This window comes from Pipra filicauda, unplaced genomic scaffold, assembly GCF_003945595.2.
Source record: "Pipra filicauda isolate LSUMZ 115617 unplaced genomic scaffold, ASM394559v2 scaffold38_size3968069_pilon, whole genome shotgun sequence".
Taxonomy (NCBI): domain Eukaryota; kingdom Metazoa; phylum Chordata; class Aves; order Passeriformes; family Pipridae; genus Pipra; species Pipra filicauda.
This window is the reverse complement of record NW_024104520.1, coordinates 741713-759134: the sequence shown is the minus strand read 5'-3', so window position 1 is coordinate 759134 and position 17422 is coordinate 741713. Positions and strand designations below refer to the sequence as shown.

Sequence of the window (17422 nt, the reverse complement as noted above, 5' to 3'; positions counted from 1 at the left end):
ATAAATTTTAAAATTACCTGATTTCCCAAATTCAATAAAAATCGTCTTACTCACTTTCTCATTTTGATATCAACTTTTACCCCAGGTTCAACTAAAAAATCTTCATTCTTAAATCCCATTAAAATTATAAATGTTGTCTTTATTATAATAGGAAAGGGTGAGATGTCAGGTTTGGAAGCTCTTAATTCACTTGTCTACCATTGGTTTCTGTGTTGCCATAGTTATTATACTGTCTCCTTGCATTGGCTGGCCAAATGGCCAGTCGCTTCTTTGGCCCAGCAGCCTTTATAAGCTGCGGGAAATTTGAATAAAGCTCTCTTCGCTGCTGGATTCCCTGCATGCTGCGTGGTCTCTGTCTCTTGGCTTAGGTACCTCCGCCGCCTGTCCCTGCCACGAGGGACGGGTCGCGGGGGGATGATTCCAGCCCTGAAAACCTACACAGAGTGGCAGGCAGTGACCCCCCAGAAACCCCACGAACTGCGACAAGTATAAGCTGGGCTATTAGCCAAATAACATACACCAAAGGATGATCTTTTAAAAATGGTGATCATCATAAGATGTTCAAAGCAATATCTTTTACTGTTTAAACAGATGGCAGTGACTATTCATCAAACTGCCTCTGAAAATTTTTCATCCTCTAGACTCAATTCCCTCTGAGCATAAATAGCTTAGTTAGTATTTTAAATAATAAAAATAACACATGGGTCACCTAACAGTTAATGATTTCATTAAGATGTGATACTTGCTGTCCTTAATTCAACCTGCTATTTTCCTGAATTTATTTTTTAAAATCGAGTTTTTGACCATAACTATAAAGTACAATGGCTCAGCATTTCTAATTTAATTGTTAATAGCATTTGTAGCATTTTGCTAGTTTGTGGTAGAATATATTCTCACCATATGGCTGGACTGGGATAGGAATTGGTGAGTCAGACAGTCCCTCTGGCTGAGAACTGTGGTGAGCAAGCCTTTTTGATCACCCTTATTATTATCACTGCTTCAAACCGGGACTGTGATTATAGCTCAACAGGCTAGTTTTGTATCTTGCTCTGCCCTATACCATTTTCTAACAAAATTATGGGTAACAGAAGGATGAGAGCTAGCTGAAATTTAGTGCTGGCTGGATCTCCATGTGGATAATTAGTCATGATTTCTGAGACTTGGATTAGTAGAAATACACCCTGTCCATGCAGGGCAGCACCTATCTGCTACCCTTTACTACAAGTGGCATTGTGTTCACTGTGGGAATTAAGTGCAGCAAGACTTCCCTGATTATGCCAGTATCAGAGATACTTGTTTTAATTGCCATTCAGCTAAAAGCTTTTTCATTCTGTGGCTGTTCACTAGAATTTCTTGTTTATATAGTAGTTTCTGTGCATGAAATCTAAGTGTAAATAAAGCTAAGGTGATGCAAATGTAGCATCTACCCAGGAGTTTATTCTGAGGTGCCCATCAACTGCAGCTGCTAGTTAGACTGAAGAGATGCTTGGAACATACCTGCATAAGGAAGTGCTTTGTACTCTGGAAGCTTTGGATTTTTGCTGTCCCCTGTGTATGAGACTGTGCTCACTGCTCAGATGCCAGCTTCTAGTACTGTCTGTTGCCTTGCTGTGAAAGGTTTGTGTATTGGCTGTATGTGCCATGGGTTTGGTAGTGGTGGGAGAGGGGCTGCAGGGGTGGCCTCTGTAGAAAGAGGTAAGGGGCTGCCTAGTTAATATTTTTTTTTTCCTAGTAGCCATATCTTTTTAACAGTGGATGTGCCTGACCATTTTACTCCCTGCTAGGACTCTTCCATGTAATTGATTTCAGCAACAGTGCTTCCAAAATGGGGATACAAGAAAGTTTTTTGCAAGTATTTTAGTTGTGGAAGTAGTTGTCCTAGTAGACAGGAATGGCTGTGTTAATACTAGCAGCTTTAATATATGTCCTATTTTGGAAGCTTTTATATAAGTCTGTCTTCTGGGGAACATGGTATTTGGCAAATAAATGCCATGATGATTGCTCAGGAATACTGGGAAAATAGAAGCCTATCTTACCTGTAATTTCTACATCTCTTATACATGAAGCAGAAGAGAGAATTAATTACCTTTGTTCTTATTTATGCCTACATTCTGTAGCTGTAGCTGGAGATTTTGGTCTTGTACCCCCCTAAGTGGAAGTAAAGCCTAGCATTAGTCTTAATTCTTTGTAGGGAGCTCTTAAACTCTGAAGAATTCACCTAAGAACACAGATGTTTAGATGTACCATATTTTGTGTTGCAAGGTGGATGCGAGCTTACCAGGAAAGCATATATTTTCAGGGGATGATCCTCTATGCAGATACTCTTGTGAACATTACACGTTTTGGTAGTGTTTTAAAGGGATGTTCCCACTCTCTTCTAAATTTTGGAGAGAGTGAAACTGGCTCTGAGTTAGTATTAAACTGTTGCCTTTCAGTCTTACTTCTTCAGATAGTGGCTTAATCTCTGTTTTTTGTGATACAGATACAAGCTGAAGAAATTGCTTTCTGGGGAACCTAGAGCTGTCTTCAGCCTGCAGTGGTAGTTGGGAGGCTTCCCTTTACTTGCAAAATCTGAGGTAGTGTGCTGTCTTCCATGACCCAGGAGTAATCATTGAGAGGAAGATACTTGAGTCCGTCAGCACTCTTGTAACCAGGTAGAAATATTTCTACCTGGAGCATCAGGCAGTCTATCAGAGCAAACTTGTGATCTGGAACAGTGTCTAGGCCCAGAGGTTGTCTTTGTGTAGAGCATAGATCCTGCCATCAAAAGAATGCTACAAAGTTGAAAAAGATCTGTATATAAAATAGCTTTCTGATAGCTAAAATTACAAACTAGTTTTGTTCTTAATCTTGCCAGATACCGATAGACAAAATATTAGTCAGCTTGTAAGCAAGCTGATGAAAAAGGATTAACATGCTGCATTTTAGACCATATTAAATAATACCAGACTTCTAGGTGCAAAAGGTTTCTCTTCAGGTGCTGTGAGGTGGTCAGCAGAGCTGCCTGTGTAAGGTCACCCAAATAAAACTTATATTCAGAAAAAATCCACATGTAAATGTAGCATGTAAATGAGGATTTCTCATCCCTGGAAAATGTGGTTAATATTCTATATTATGTCATGACCTAGAATTATGAATGCTTCCTAAAATATATCCTATCTTCCATGTGTACAGCAGGGTGGAAGAAAATAAGAATGAGTATGTTGATTTCTGATGGAAGGGGATTTTTAGAGAGAAGGAAGGAGCAGTCAGTAGGTGGGTGAGAAAAAATGAGGTGGAGAGAAACACATTGCATCTAAATGAGGTGCTGTATTCTCCAGAGCAGGCACAGTGAGGCTGTTCTACTGGCAAGAAGAGCTGTTGTTACCCGTGCTGTTAAGACCAGTTACACTAAGGAGGGAAGTCTGACTCTGAACAGCTAGTGTGCTGCTTGACCCTATCACAAGATAATATTCTGTAGCAAATGCTGTGAAGAACGTGAATGCAACAGCTTCTGTGAAGGAAAATTGGCAGGAAGGCAAGTAGAAGCAGACTGTGAGACACTTCTTACAAACTGTGCTTAGAAACCAATCTGTTCTTCTTTATTGTTCTCTGATGAAGGAATGGATTATAAATGGTGTAGACGGCCTTGAGGCCTGCAATAGTACAGTATCTGTAGCTTTTCCAGCAGAAGGTTTAAAAACTCTTAATACATGTAATGCAAAAAAGGGTAAGAACCATTAAAAAAAAATCTGAAAATGTAATGTCAAAACCACAGGCTCAGGAGCAAATTATTATTTTATGTAGGAGAAGAAAGATTGAAAAAACCAAAATTTTAAATACAGTTTTTACATTTCTCTACTGCTTTGTTTATTGTTTGGCAAAGATAAAGATCTAAAGTTGGAAGTTTTAATATGAAAGAGATTTCTCCCTTTTCATCTCCACTTCAGTCTGTCCTTAGTGTGCATGCAAAGTTAAACTTCCCTTACACTAAATTTAGATTTTTTGATGATGTCTTGATAATAGCATGTGTGTGTGTCTCGAATCATAAAAAGTTACATGTGTTATGTGAGGGGTGTAATAGCTCAGTGCACCAACGAGTGGTACGCTCTTGTCCCACTGAATGTATGCATGGACATGATGTTCTGCTACGTTAATAGCCCATACTCATTCCCACAAAGTCAAATGCTTGAACAAGGTATCTGGAAGGAGGCTTGGATATTGTACCGTGGGCCTTAATCACTCTCTGCATCAGCAGAAGCAGCCTTTGGTCTGAACATGGTTTTATATCATCGTGCCATTGTTGACAATTATATATATTAGCTCACCCTGAAACCCTCTCGTGACTGGTCTCATGTATGGTAGGCAGATGCAAGAAGGAAGTCGAGGAAGACCCCGGATTCACCCACAAAACGGGTTTGTTTCTTCTGCTTGTCTTTCTGTTTAAAAGAACATCTTGTCTCACCTTGTCTTACATCAAATGTGAGGCAAATAATCTGCGAAATTAATCAAAGTAGACTAAAATGCGGTGTGATTTTTTGTGATAGGCAAAAATTACCTTGACTCTCTGGGTCGATCAGTAGACTGGGTGACAGGGCCATCTGCTGGCAGAGGGACTCTAACAACATCCCTGTGAATTCTGCTGGGAATGAGTCAAGTTCTGGAAGGGATTAATGGCCTGATTCTAACTTCCGAACACCCGTGACTCTTCTTAGATTACCTTTGTAAGCATCTTCATATTTTATATTAATTCCTAACTTGGTAGCAGAACTTCTTACTATAGAGAACTGTTTAACTATAAATTTAAATGGGATGTCTGATCTGGGAGTAGTATTGCCATAGATTACATCACAATTTAAAACTATGTTGCAAGGAAGCATGGGTTTCTAGATGAACCTCTCAGATGAATAAGAAACTATTAATGTTAATGCTTGCTTTTCACACAAAATGTCTACATTAGGGACATTTTGATTCAAAATACAAATTAGATCTCCTGTGAACAAATATAAGGAAACCAAATGGTCTGGCATACTAAGATTGTTAAATTCATTGTGCCTTTAATAATAAAAAGCCTTTAAAATGTATTTTAGTTTGACTTTTACAAGCACTGTGTAATCATTGCAGCATCTCAAACATAACAAACAAGTTCTTGTGTATGAGTGCTCATGTTCGCCTATCTGTACGTCCAATGTGATGGAAATAAAGATTATAACTGAGAGATTATGATCTATCCCTTTGCAAGTTTATAATTAATAACATGAAATTATATATGCATATAAGAATAAATTGAGTAAACTACATGTAAACATGCTTCTTGGGTTTGTCTTTTGAGAGCCTGAAGATTTTATTACAATAAATGAGTAGGGTTCTTTAATATACATGATCTTGTGCAAATTAAAGTACATGAGTCTGCACACCTTGGCAAGTGTGTGTTGCTGGTGCAACAGATCACAAGGTTGTCTCAAGCCTGTGGTAAAGCAAGGTTAGTCCTGGTTCCAGTAGTGTTTATATCAGCTCACTTAAAGCAGTACCATGATCACCCTTGTAATTACAGTAAGAGATGTGAAGCAGTAGCTACTTGCTGACAGAATGGCAATGTACTACAGGTATATACTACAGTGGACTATGGGTGTCCCCTGAGGATGCACTGATCTGACTGTATGCAAAAATCTTTCCTCTTTGTCTCTGATTTTTGTTGTCTCTAACAGCATATACCTTCATCCCACAGAGAGAGCAGTTTATTACTTACTGCTCAGGGACTGTGGGACCTTTTTGACTTCTAAACTGTTTTCCACTTTTTTTCCCTCTGACAATTCAGCAAATAAAGTGATGTGGATGGATTTCATTACACGTGCTTTGACCAAAAATATTTATTGTTTACCTAATAAACCTGACCATAAATGTCACTGGCTTATAGATTCCACAAAAGCACAAACAAGCCAGTGACTGCCTGGAGTGCTACTATATAGAAACTATGCATATGGAGGGATCACCTTTCTTCTAGCCAAAAAATTATGCCAAAAGACTATGCAAGAGTAAAGAAATAGTATTTTATGTTTTCTGTGGATCAAGACTATTCTGAACCAATTGGTTTTTTTTCTGATAGTTCATTCTATATTTTCACTTTCTGTTTTAGTGACTGTTTTCTGTTACCTGTTCTAAAAGGATGGCAAAAGGAAGGATGGATTGGAGTGTGAAAAGGAGGAAGTGTTTGTGGTACTAGGAAACTAACTTGACATCATGAGTAATATAGACAGAGCTAATGAATTTCTGACCATCAGGGTAGATGGCAAGATAGGTTTGGTATTGTTTCATATTCATATTTTTCCCATATAACTCTTTTGTCCAGTAACTATGTAAATTTTTTTTTAATGACTTGTCAAGTTCACCTGGTAAAAATTGTACTGTGTAGGAAAATAGCATTTTATCTGCAGAGTCCAGTTTTGCTCTGATTTACTGTGCTTAGTACTGGTCTCAAAGTTGTCTACATACATTGAAACTCTTCTTTCCACAGTGATACTGGGCTACTGCAAATATTGCCTGTGTTGTCCGACTTTGGTGTAGCTGCATCTCTTCCATGTGGCATCACTTCCGTAGGTGAAAACATTTTGTCAGCATGGGAGTAAGTAGGCTGTTGTTTTGTTGTTTTTTTTTTTTTTTTTTTTTTTTTTTTTTCTGTGTGATATTGGATGTGTGATGTACAGTGTAATTATACCAATTAAAGTACTGAGATCACTTTTTTGTGAGGGTTCACAAATTCCACAGAAATGGTTCTTAGCAGGTTATTGCAGAACATAAGAGCAGTAAAACATGGCCCAGCAAAGAACTGTCAAAGGATTTTATTTGTTTTCTGACTCAGTATTAGCTTGAGAGCAGTCAGCGCTCAGGTTACCAAGAGAGGGGAGGGTTCATCAGAGCCCCAGGCGGTGGCAGAGACACAGTCGATGCTCTTGGACTCTGACAACTCCTGAGGGAGGACTGAGTTGCTTCTAGCAACGCATCAGTGCATCAGCATCTTTATGCAGCTGCGCAACTTGATTTACTTTTTTGGTTAGTTTTGGATGGCGAGAAACACTTTTGTGCCCTTGGGTGAACAGTTTTATTTAAGGTCCAGAAATGAAGAGAAAGAGCTTGTCCTCTTTTTACGTCTCTCTGGGGTTTCTGTTCACAGCAGTGATACTCAAAGGTGAGAATACTGCTAAATGTTGCATTGAGGTTTATTTTATTCAGATGGGATCTTGTGACTTGCTGTGCTTTACATCTCCTGGAGTATTTAGTCTGTTGTGTTTTACTTTGTCTCACCGATGCATAGGCAAAATGATTATGCAGACCAGAATTGCAATGCTCCTTGTGAAGCTTTGATTTGCTGGGATATCTTTTTATTCAGGAATATTTGCTTTCAACTCTAAATAGTGCAGGAAGTCAGTGTGAATCGTCACAGAGAGATGTAATCCGAAGAACACTTGTTCCCTACATTGCTCACTTGGCATTTGCATAAGTCTTGTGAATGTATGAGAGATTGAAATGTGAAAGGGCTAATGACGCAAACAATAGGCCATTTGCAAAAGCAGCAGGTGCTTTGATGAGGACAGGTTTACATCTTGCAACCGAAGGGGAGGAAGAAAGTTTTCGGATGGCTGGTGATCGGCATACTAACAGCCCCGATGCAAAGGAATTGAGCGCATAGACCTTGGGCGTGGGAAAATGCTTTTTATCATATATATCTACTCTTATCCTTTCTTTCTCTTTCTTTCTTTTCCTTATATGTTCTCTTAAGTGATATCTTGATACTTTTATATTGTTTCATTTCTGTAGATAATAACCAAAACGGGTACATACCTCCTTTCCATTGCAACCAAATTTTCTAAAATAAACCTGCCATGTGTACACAGGTCATTCAGTGTCATTTCACTTTAATCTGCCCCGAACCTCACTTACCCCACCTTCAGTGGTGGTTTGTAACAGAGTGGTACTGTTCTTTGCTTGCAGAAATATGTGAATCTGTATAAAGGTGATACAGAGGCTACCTGGAGAAACTGTGATGTACAAAACAGTATGGAACAACCAAACAGTGTCATTTAAAACCGCAGGTTTTAGTGACTTATCCTTAGTGACTAAGTCTGGATAACAAGAAGCATCTCCAGATACATGGTTTTGAAAAGACGTGCAAGGATGTGTTCATACATCAAGCAATTGACAATTTGTGAAGAAAAGCAGCTCAGACTTTTTACAGGTGATAGTTTAAAAATAAAAAGACTAAATTCTGAAAGTAGTGTGAGTCTTACCAGTGCTGCTTTTGGGGAGACACCGAAAGTCAATAACCTGGGAGCAAGTTTGACTGCAGACTTTGCTGACTGTAAGTCAGCAACCTCTGCCTATGAAAGATATTGGTAAAATAAGAGTAATGATATTTATCTTCCAGAATTGTATTATTTGCTGTATACAGGTGTTTTCCAGTGTATGTGAAAAGCTTAAGGAGAGGCGGCAAGAGAGGGTTTATTGTTGGGAAGGGGTTTATAAAGCTTTTAGGAGGGTCAAAGGGGAACCAATCCCAAGTTCAGGGTCACAGAAAAAAACCATCAGGTAAAGGGTCAACAGCCAATAGGAAGGGGTTTACAAGGACCAATGAAAAACACCTCAGGACACCTTCCCAGGACACTTTGTATGAGAGACAATAGTCCTTCATAGGGGGTGTCGGGAAGAGGGAGCAACGACACTGCAGAAAATACAAAAGACCATTTTGAAACATGTTTAAATCAGTTTCTCATCAGATTCACTGCTACACCAGGTGGATGCTGTCCTTATTTGAATAGTTTCATCAGGTGTACTCTTGTATCAAAACTAATGATATTTGACAGTATATGAATGATAAATGTATCATTTTATATATATAATATAATATATAATAATGATATTATATAGTTTTAGCAAATACTACTTGAAGCAGTAGAAAGAGGATGTTTTCTTATACTGCTTAGTATACTTAGTCTGATTTACTGAACAAATCTATGTTATCTAGCTGTAGAATCAGCCAAAGGAAAATATGCTCACATGCTGTTTAATGAACTGTTTGAAGACTACTCCAATGCTCTAAGACCAGTGGAAGACACAGATAAAGTACTGAATGTCACCCTTCAGATCACATTGTCCCAAATTAAAGACATGGTGAGTAAAAGTATAGTTCTGTTTTTCTAAAAATATGCAGAAATGTATTAGGCGTAAGCCTTTTGTTAGGAGCAGGAAAAGTACCCTTCATTTTGTTATGACAAATGAAGTAATGCTTCCTCAGGAAGTAATGCATTCCTCAGGGTCCTGTTCTCCAGTTCTTTGTAGATTCTTATCTGCTTGCAACACTGAATTTTTAAGACTTCTTTTGTAGTTAGGTGTTGGTATTGAACCCTCCAGGCAACTTCTGCTGAGCCTTAAATATAGCAAATGCTTTTTCTAAGATGCAATTAATTTCTACATAAAATCCCTAAAATCAGCCTTCAGTAAATTTTTATAAATATGATTCTGCTAGATATACTTTTAAGGCAAAACAAAATGTGTCTGGAAGAAGAAGGGAAGATTATTTTTGTGACTTCTGAATTAGAACTTCAAGGCTTTACCAAGCTTTCAAAGAATTTCTTAGCCTGAATCTGTTAGCTGTTTGGTATTTTAAAGCTCAGAAAAGGAAATTCTTAAGATGCTGGGAGCCTTAGACACTGTGATTAAAGCTAGGGAGGGTGCAGGGGGAAGAAGGTTTGACCAAGAGAAAGTCCAAAAAAGTGATCTCCCTGTACAATGTATAGGCATAGATACCTGTCTGAGAATTACTCTTGTGGCCTTGTTTTGAGCACTACATCAAAGCTATACCACAAATGCTGTCTGCATCTAAGACATGATTTTGTCACCTTCAGCTAGAAATATTTCTACGTTTTTATGCAGGATGAAAGGAACCAAATTTTGTCAGCTTACTTATGGATTCGACAAAGCTGGTATGATGCATACCTCAAATGGGACAAAGATAAATATGATGGGCTGGATTCTATCAGGATTCCAAGCAATTTGGTTTGGAGACCAGATATTGTCCTATATAACAAGTGAGTGTGGCTGGAAAATATTAGCTTGCATATTTGAGGGAGGGAGAGGGTTGAAGGAGGAATTGACCCACAGAGTCTGAACTTTACCTTACCTTAGCAAGGGCTATATTTGTTGTCTTAACATTTGTTGTTGATCATCTAAATATTTTGCAATAAAGCTATAGCCAAGATTTGGAAATTGATTATGCTACACAACAGAGCTGTTTTGAATTTCTCTGCACTGGGAATTGAATACCCTGGCAGTCTGTAGTGCTTTCTGCTGGGGCTCCTTGAGAGCTCTGGAAGATTGTCCACAAAAAGGTGGTACATGAAGGCTGCACTTCTTGTCTGCCCTTCCAAGACAGTAGTGACCAACAGATTGTTTTAATCTCTTACTGGACTCTTATCCTACTGATTCCTGTTTGAGATCAAGTTTGAGCACCACTGGTGTTTGACATTAATGGGTAGTGGTACCTGTAAATATTACTTAATAGTAAGTTCCTACTAAAATTCAGCATTAATATGATTTCAGAGCATGCTTTTAATGGTGTGAAAGGAAGGTCTTCCCCTTGCCCCCTCTTCCCTGGTCCACACTCAGTTGCCCGTCAGTCCTGGCTGTCATTTTTCTATCTTTTAGGGCTGATGATGACTTTTCAGAACCAGTGAATACTAATGTTGTGCTGAGATATGATGGAAAAATCACTTGGGATGCACCTGCTATCACGAAGAGCTCATGTGTAGTGGATGTGTCTTATTTTCCTTTTGACAGCCAGCAGTGCAACCTTACCTTTGGTTCCTGGACCTATAATGGTAATCAGGTAGACATCATCAATTCTCTCGATAGTGGTGACCTCTCTGACTTTGTAGAAGATGTGGAATGGGAGATTCACGGTATGCCAGCAGTTAAGAATGTCATCACTTATGGCTGCTGCTCTGAGCCTTATCCAGATGTGACCTTCACACTGATTTTGAAAAGGAAGTCATCTTTCTACATATTTAATCTGTTGCTTCCTTGCATTTTGATCTCTTTCCTGGCTCCACTGGGATTCTATCTCCCTGCAGACTCTGGCGAAAAAGTGTCTCTGGGTGTTACCGTTCTTCTTGCTCTGACTGTGTTCCAGCTGATGGTTGCAGAGATCATGCCTCCATCTGAAAACGTACCTTTGATAGGTGAGCTTTACATGCTTTGTCTTTAAGCATGACTTGTTAATAGCAGGGCTGTATGTCATGGAATCTATATGTAATTTGTGGCTTTTAGGAAGATGAATTTGCTACATTTTTAAAACATAGTGAAATACTTAAAATGTGTGTGGAAGTTGTACAGGTATGCTGCAGTTTTTTAAAGTTATTTTGTGTTTATTTTAAATTATGTATTAGCTATTTTATATTTATAAAGTATAGTTAGATATTTAGAAATAAGGTATCATGTCTTGAAATAAAGCTAATAATGGAAAGCTATTTTAGAACCAACACATGAAGTGTAAGCAAGAGCTATAAGCACAAGGTCAGACTGTTTCAAGATACGTTTCTGTCAGATGCAGATGGCTGGATGGCCTGGCTGACACACTCACAGTTGACTTAATATCTGACAATTTCTTCACTGAATTATAATTCCTGGAAATCCATTATGCTGAAATATAATCTATGTCTGAAAGTTCAGAAGAACTCGTGTAACAAAAGGATCCTAGCTTCAGTCTGTTTTCTCTGTTCCCTCACTCTCTCTCGCTATTCTTTCCAATTCCTTTGAAAACTGGGATCACATCACACTTATCTGTGATGTGTCCTGTGTCCTTGCTGCCAGCTCTTGCTTTTCCTGCAGAGACAGAGGCAGAGCAGGGCTGGGAGCTGCCTCTTGGCATAGGCACAAGGCAGGGTAGGTTGGTTGGCTGGTCAGCTCTGTACTTCGGTTGTGAAAATCAAGGGCAGAGGAGCATGTATTCACTTCATCTCGCCACCCTTCAGCTCTGTGCCCTGACATCTCAGCTGTCAGCACACTAGCTGTGGATACGAGCACAGTCTGGATATTCACTGGCCTGTGTGAGTGTGAAGGCATTGATCTGCTGGTGTGGGGTGCATCAATAGCTTCAACAAAGCACTATCATTGCTTTTGTTAATGCATTGAGAAGTGGGATTCCTTGTGTGCCAGGTGAAGCTGTTTACACTGGGATTTTGCAGACGCTAGGAGAAGAGCAAGGCTCCTGACAAACATTTTTGAGCTGCTTTCTGAATGGGTGTGTTTCAAGAAATCAGAGGTTTGGGCTTGTAGATATTTGCAATGCTAATACAATAGTCACTTACTCATCTGATAACAGGCATACCAGCAATGAAGATGAGATTTTATTTTAATGGCTTTAATCTTTGTTTTTAAGTGGTAAATTAAGTGTGATCTCAGTACAGAGAATTGGCACGATTAAAAATTTGTTTCACTTGCATTTATGCTTAACACTATGTTGTCACATTGTTTTTTCTCACTGATTTTTTTTTAGTAGGATAGCATCTCTAATGTGATTTTATTTTGTATTCCAGGAAAGTATTACATAGCAACAATGACCATGATCACAGCTTCCACTGCATTGACAATCATTATAATGAATCTCCATCATTGTGGCTCAGAAGCAAAGCCTGTTCCACAATGGGCCAGGGTGGTTATTTTGGACTACATGTCAAAAATCTTTTTTGTTTATGATGTGGGTGAAAATTGTACAAGCCCAAAAAGAGAGAAAGAAGAAGAACGTAGGTTTGAGGGAGATGATGGGTGTCAGAGGAGGCAGAAAGAGGTAAGGAGTCCTCTTTCCAATAGGAATGATGACTGTAATCTTGGGGAGAAGCTCAATGGAAATTTGCATGGAGTTCATGGTGAAAATGTTAGGGAGACTGTTAATTGCTGTTCCTGTTACAAAATGCTGATTAAAAATATCGAGTATATTGCTAATTGTATTCGAGACCATAAAGCAAACAGGGCCAAAGGAATTGAGTGGAAAAAAGTAGCAAAGGTGATGGACAGGTTTTTCATGTGGATTTTCTTTGTCATGGTGTTTTTTATGAGTGTGCTTATCATTGGGAAAGCAGCTTAACTGAAAACGAACACATTCCTTTTGTAAATCTGAATAACTGGGTTAGTTTGTTTTGTTGGACTTCTGGGAGAGGAGTGCTCTTGAGATCTTTGTCTTGCATTCTGTAACAATAAACAAATTGATTCTGTAGGCTGTGATAGTGTGTTGAGATAGTGTGCTGAGGACTTTGTTGGTGATTGTCCTTGATGTCTAGTATGGGAGCCGACTCCTGAGAGATGTTTTTCGGTTCTGGGCTTACCTGAAGGCTTCACGAGGAAGGCAGCCTCAGAGAACATGGTGCCGGTTACACACTCTTTTGGTCAGGTAAGCCCAGAACTGAAAAACATCTCTCAGGAGCCGGCTTCATGATCAAAAACTCTGTTGTTCCTGAACTCGAAAATCTGCCGACAGGTCACTCTGACCGCATTATCTCCCTACGCCTTGCACTCCACAACAACCAACACGTTTTCCTCTTTAGTATATATGCCCCAACTCTCCAAGCTGACCTGCTGAAAAAGATAAATTTTACACCGACCTGTGCTGCCTTACCCAAAAGGTGCCTGCAGATGATAAGATCATTATCCTTGGTGATTTCAACGCCAGAGTAGGTAAGAATTTTGAAGCATGGAAAGGTATATGAGGTAAGCATGGTGTTGGAAACTGCAACGATAATGGTCGACTTCTGCTAGAATTCTGTGTGGAGCAACAGCTCACCATCACTAATAGTATCTTTCAGCAGAAAAATAGTCTGAAGACAACATGGATGCACCCCAGATCTAAGCATTGGCACCTCACTGATTATGTCTTGGTGCGACGGAGAGATGTTCGCGATGTCCACCATACCCGCGTGATGCCCAGTGCAGAATGCCAAACAGCTTGTGGGCTGTAAACTCAACTTCAGTCTCAAATTCAAACCTAAAAGGGGCAATATCCCAAGGAGAAGATTTCAAGTTAACAATCTCCAATCAGCCACAGTAAGAGACAGATTCCAGGTAAACCTTCAAACTAGGCTCGAAAACCATTCCACAGATTCTGCAGATTCCTCTCCTGAAACAATTTGGCACCATATTAAAAACAGCATCCTGCAATTCTCTGAAGAATCCTTAGGGTTCTCCCTCAAGAAGAACAAGGACTGGTTTGATGAAAACAATCAAGAAATCTAGGATTCGTTGAGGAAGAAGAGAACCGCCCACCAAGCACACCTTGCACTGCCATCCTGTCATGCAAGAAAAATGGCCTTTCATCTTGCATGTAGCAAGCTCCAACAGAAACTCTGTGACATCCAGAACAAGTGGTGGATCGATCTAGCTGAAAAAACTCAATTATGTGCAGATACGGGTGATCACAAAGGATTCTATGAGGCCCTGAAAACAGCATACGGGCCTACATATCTATAATGCTGCGGATGCTTTTGAGAAAGCACGCAGGATCACCCTTGAGGAGAAAAGACAACGCAGAAAGAATCGTGCCTTGCAGAATATACCATCTAAGGAGTCTTTCTGCTGTGCCTTTTGCAATCGGACGTGCCTATCTCGTACTGGCCTTTTTAGCCATCAACGCGCTTGCAACAAACGTGGGTAGAGCCCTTCCCAAATCTTTGTTCGCGAAGCCCAGCCATGATGATGCTAGTATGGGAGTGAAGACCTGATGAGGGTGCAGGGTAAGCACACTGTGTTCCACCTTGATAAGTGGTGGCCATGACTTCAAGCTGAATGGGCTGGAGCATTGCATCAGTGGAGCAGACAGCCTAGCAGGGAGCACTGTATTCACAAGCCTGCATCTCTGCACCTTATAATTTGATCAGCCCTTTCTCTCTCCCAGGGGGAAAAAAAAAAGTGTTTTTGTAACACAGTGGCATTTTCTGGAAATCATCCCTTCATGGCATTGCCCTTTTGCCCCTTTTTTTTTTTTTAGCTTGTCTTCACTGATCACTGTTCCTATCATCTTATAGGCTCTGTATGTCTATTTGCAGTGCCTTTCCCTTGTAATACAATTGAGCTTACTAAATATGATGGCTACCTCGATCTTCTTCTTTATCGTTTCCTGATACTGAATATTACTGTGTTGTCACCATGGCTCCAGTATGCCAGATCACCAGGGCTTCTTCCTCACCGATCGAAGGGCCTCTCTTCAATTCTTTTTCTTGAACCTAAAAATAGGAAGAACTTCTTCTGTCCCTCCTACATGTCTCATTGCCCTGGGCATTTGTGCAAGATGGGCCTTGAAATGCTACTTGCCACTGCTAAAATAGGAGGCTGTGACTTTTGTCTCTGCTCATTTTATTTACCTTCACCAGTGTTCACCCCGTGTCCTTTGTCCACTGTTACATGCTCTTTAATACTTAAATTTTAAACTGTTTACAGGAATGCCAAGGTTGCTCTGTGCATTACTTAGCAGAAAATCATGATCTTACAGGCTTATTAAAGTAGTGCCATTATCAACATTCCTTGCTCAGCACCTTAGTACTTACATGTATGTGAATGTGTTTGTTGCTGACAACACCAAAACCCACTCTTCTGTGTGTTAATTTTTCTTAACCCTCTCAGACTGATAGAGCTCTGAAGGATTTCTCTTGTAGTAAAGTGAGAAACCAGTACCCTGGGCATGCCCATGGCAAATAAATTACTTTTACAAAGCACCCTGAACTTTGAAACCATGATATTCTAGATGCAGTGGGAGAGGCAGAATGACACTGTAATGGATACCAGTCAAAAGTTCATGTGATAAAGCTAATTTTCATAATTATTGCAGTTAATAGGAGCACACCTGTGAATAAGTAACTTAAGAGTAAGGAGCCAAGTGGCAAAGTGGGGCAGTTGTTATGCCCAAATTTACTGGAAGAAAGGGAATCTTTATTTTTATTATGATGATGTAAATGATGCATTGAATTGCTAATGGCAGGTTTTCTTTTGTGTGGAATAATTAATGCTGTAAACTTATCTGGATTCTCATACATAATGCAACACTTTAAGTCCAGGTTTTAATGTAAAGCTAAACTGGGTGTCTAGCCAAGAATAAACTCAGTATATGGAAAAAGTCTCAAGTGTGTTCTCTGTGTATTATCAGTTCCCAGTCAACCAGGGTAACTTTGAATAGCTCCTTTAGAAGACAAGCTGTTCATTTTCACTCATGGTGCAGAAAAATGATTGCATCCATTTGCTATGCAATTCAGGGTTTGGCACTTACACTGCCTGCTTGAGCAAACTGATTTGCACTTTGTTGTGGAAAAAAATATTGTTTATAAAGCTGAGAGAGCAAAGTATGTAAAGATAAGGGTAAAATATTCAGAACATGAGTCTTCAGCATGGAAAACTCATGACCAAGGGTTTGTTCAAGGCTTATGGGTGGCATAAAGAGTTATTGTTCACAGTCTCTTACAATATAGGAACTGGGTACATGAAATGGGTACAGTGTGGAGTAGTCTGTACAATATATAAGAAGGCTGAGGAACTCTGCAACAGGATTGGTGAATGCTGTAAGACTACATGGATTTAAAGATGGGAGAAACATGGAAAAAATCTATTGGCATACTTCTAAATACAGTCACCAAGTGTTGAAAGGTGAAGCAATATTTTAGGGATTAATAACTACATGTTCTTCAGTGCTCTTCATCCCACTGGTGACACCCATTGGAGACAGCTTCCACATTTCGACAGACCTTTAGTCTGACTCAGAATATCTTTCTTAGGAATTCAGATTGTGTCGGTGCCATTCTGTTCAAAACAAACTGCTGCAGTTGCGGGCTGTCCATGTGTAAGGGAAAGTTTGCAATCACAGGTGGATCGTGGGCCTCTATCATACTGGCGCTTTTCATATGTTGCATGCTTGGATGTTGAAATAATACTTTGCACTTCCTTAGTATTTTTATGTGAAAATCTGATGGTACTAAAGAAGTATCTTACAAGAATGGGATTTGAAAAATACTGCTGCTATTTGAACCTATTAACTATTAAATTTGCTTGTTAATTATTTTGTTATCCTTTTCTTTGGATCAGAAGACATTCTCAAGTGTTTTTTTCTTCCTTTATTTACATTTAGTGATTGTTTTTGCTCTTGTAAGAAAAACTTTTCTCTTGTAGTTCATAAGAGGATTGGATAAAGATTGTGAGCAGCAGATGAGGGGTGCCAGTAGAAGCTGGTCCCTGAACTTTTGTGCTAGGACCCTCAGAGTCACATCTTTGGACTTGAAAATTTTCCAGGGTAAAAAACATAATGTGATGCCACATGGCCATGACTCTGTTGACAAGGCCCAAGCTACTGCTGCCATAAAAGGGCTACCTGGTTTAAAGCTAGCTCAGGATTTTCTAACTAAACTATAGTGACAGTAGC

General features: G+C 39.5%; 1 protein-coding gene across 1 annotated transcript; it reads left to right on the top strand.

Moving 5' to 3' along the window:
- Positions 1-7095: 7095 nt before the first annotated feature.
- Positions 7096-13114, top strand: CHRNA9 (cholinergic receptor nicotinic alpha 9 subunit). Its single transcript, XM_027731621.1, has 5 exons — positions 7096-7165; positions 8999-9144; positions 9907-10061; positions 10678-11210; positions 12567-13114. The coding sequence occupies exons 1-5, from the start codon at positions 7096-7098 to the stop codon at positions 13112-13114; spliced, it is 1452 nt and encodes a 483-aa protein (XP_027587422.1).
- The last annotated feature ends 4308 nt before the right edge of the window (positions 13115-17422 follow it).

Bases quoted from the DNA above. Each gene is read 5' to 3' on its own strand.
- CHRNA9 (XM_027731621.1), top strand. From the start codon at position 7,096: ATGAAGAGAAAGAGCTTGTCCTCTTTTTACGTCTCTCTGGGGTTTCTG. The intron at 7,166-8,998 runs GTGAGAATACTG...TATGTTATCTAG, and splicing joins CACAGCAGTGATACTCAAAG to CTGTAGAATCAGCCAAAGGA. The intron at 9,145-9,906 runs GTGAGTAAAAGT...GTTTTTATGCAG, and splicing joins TGTCCCAAATTAAAGACATG to GATGAAAGGAACCAAATTTT.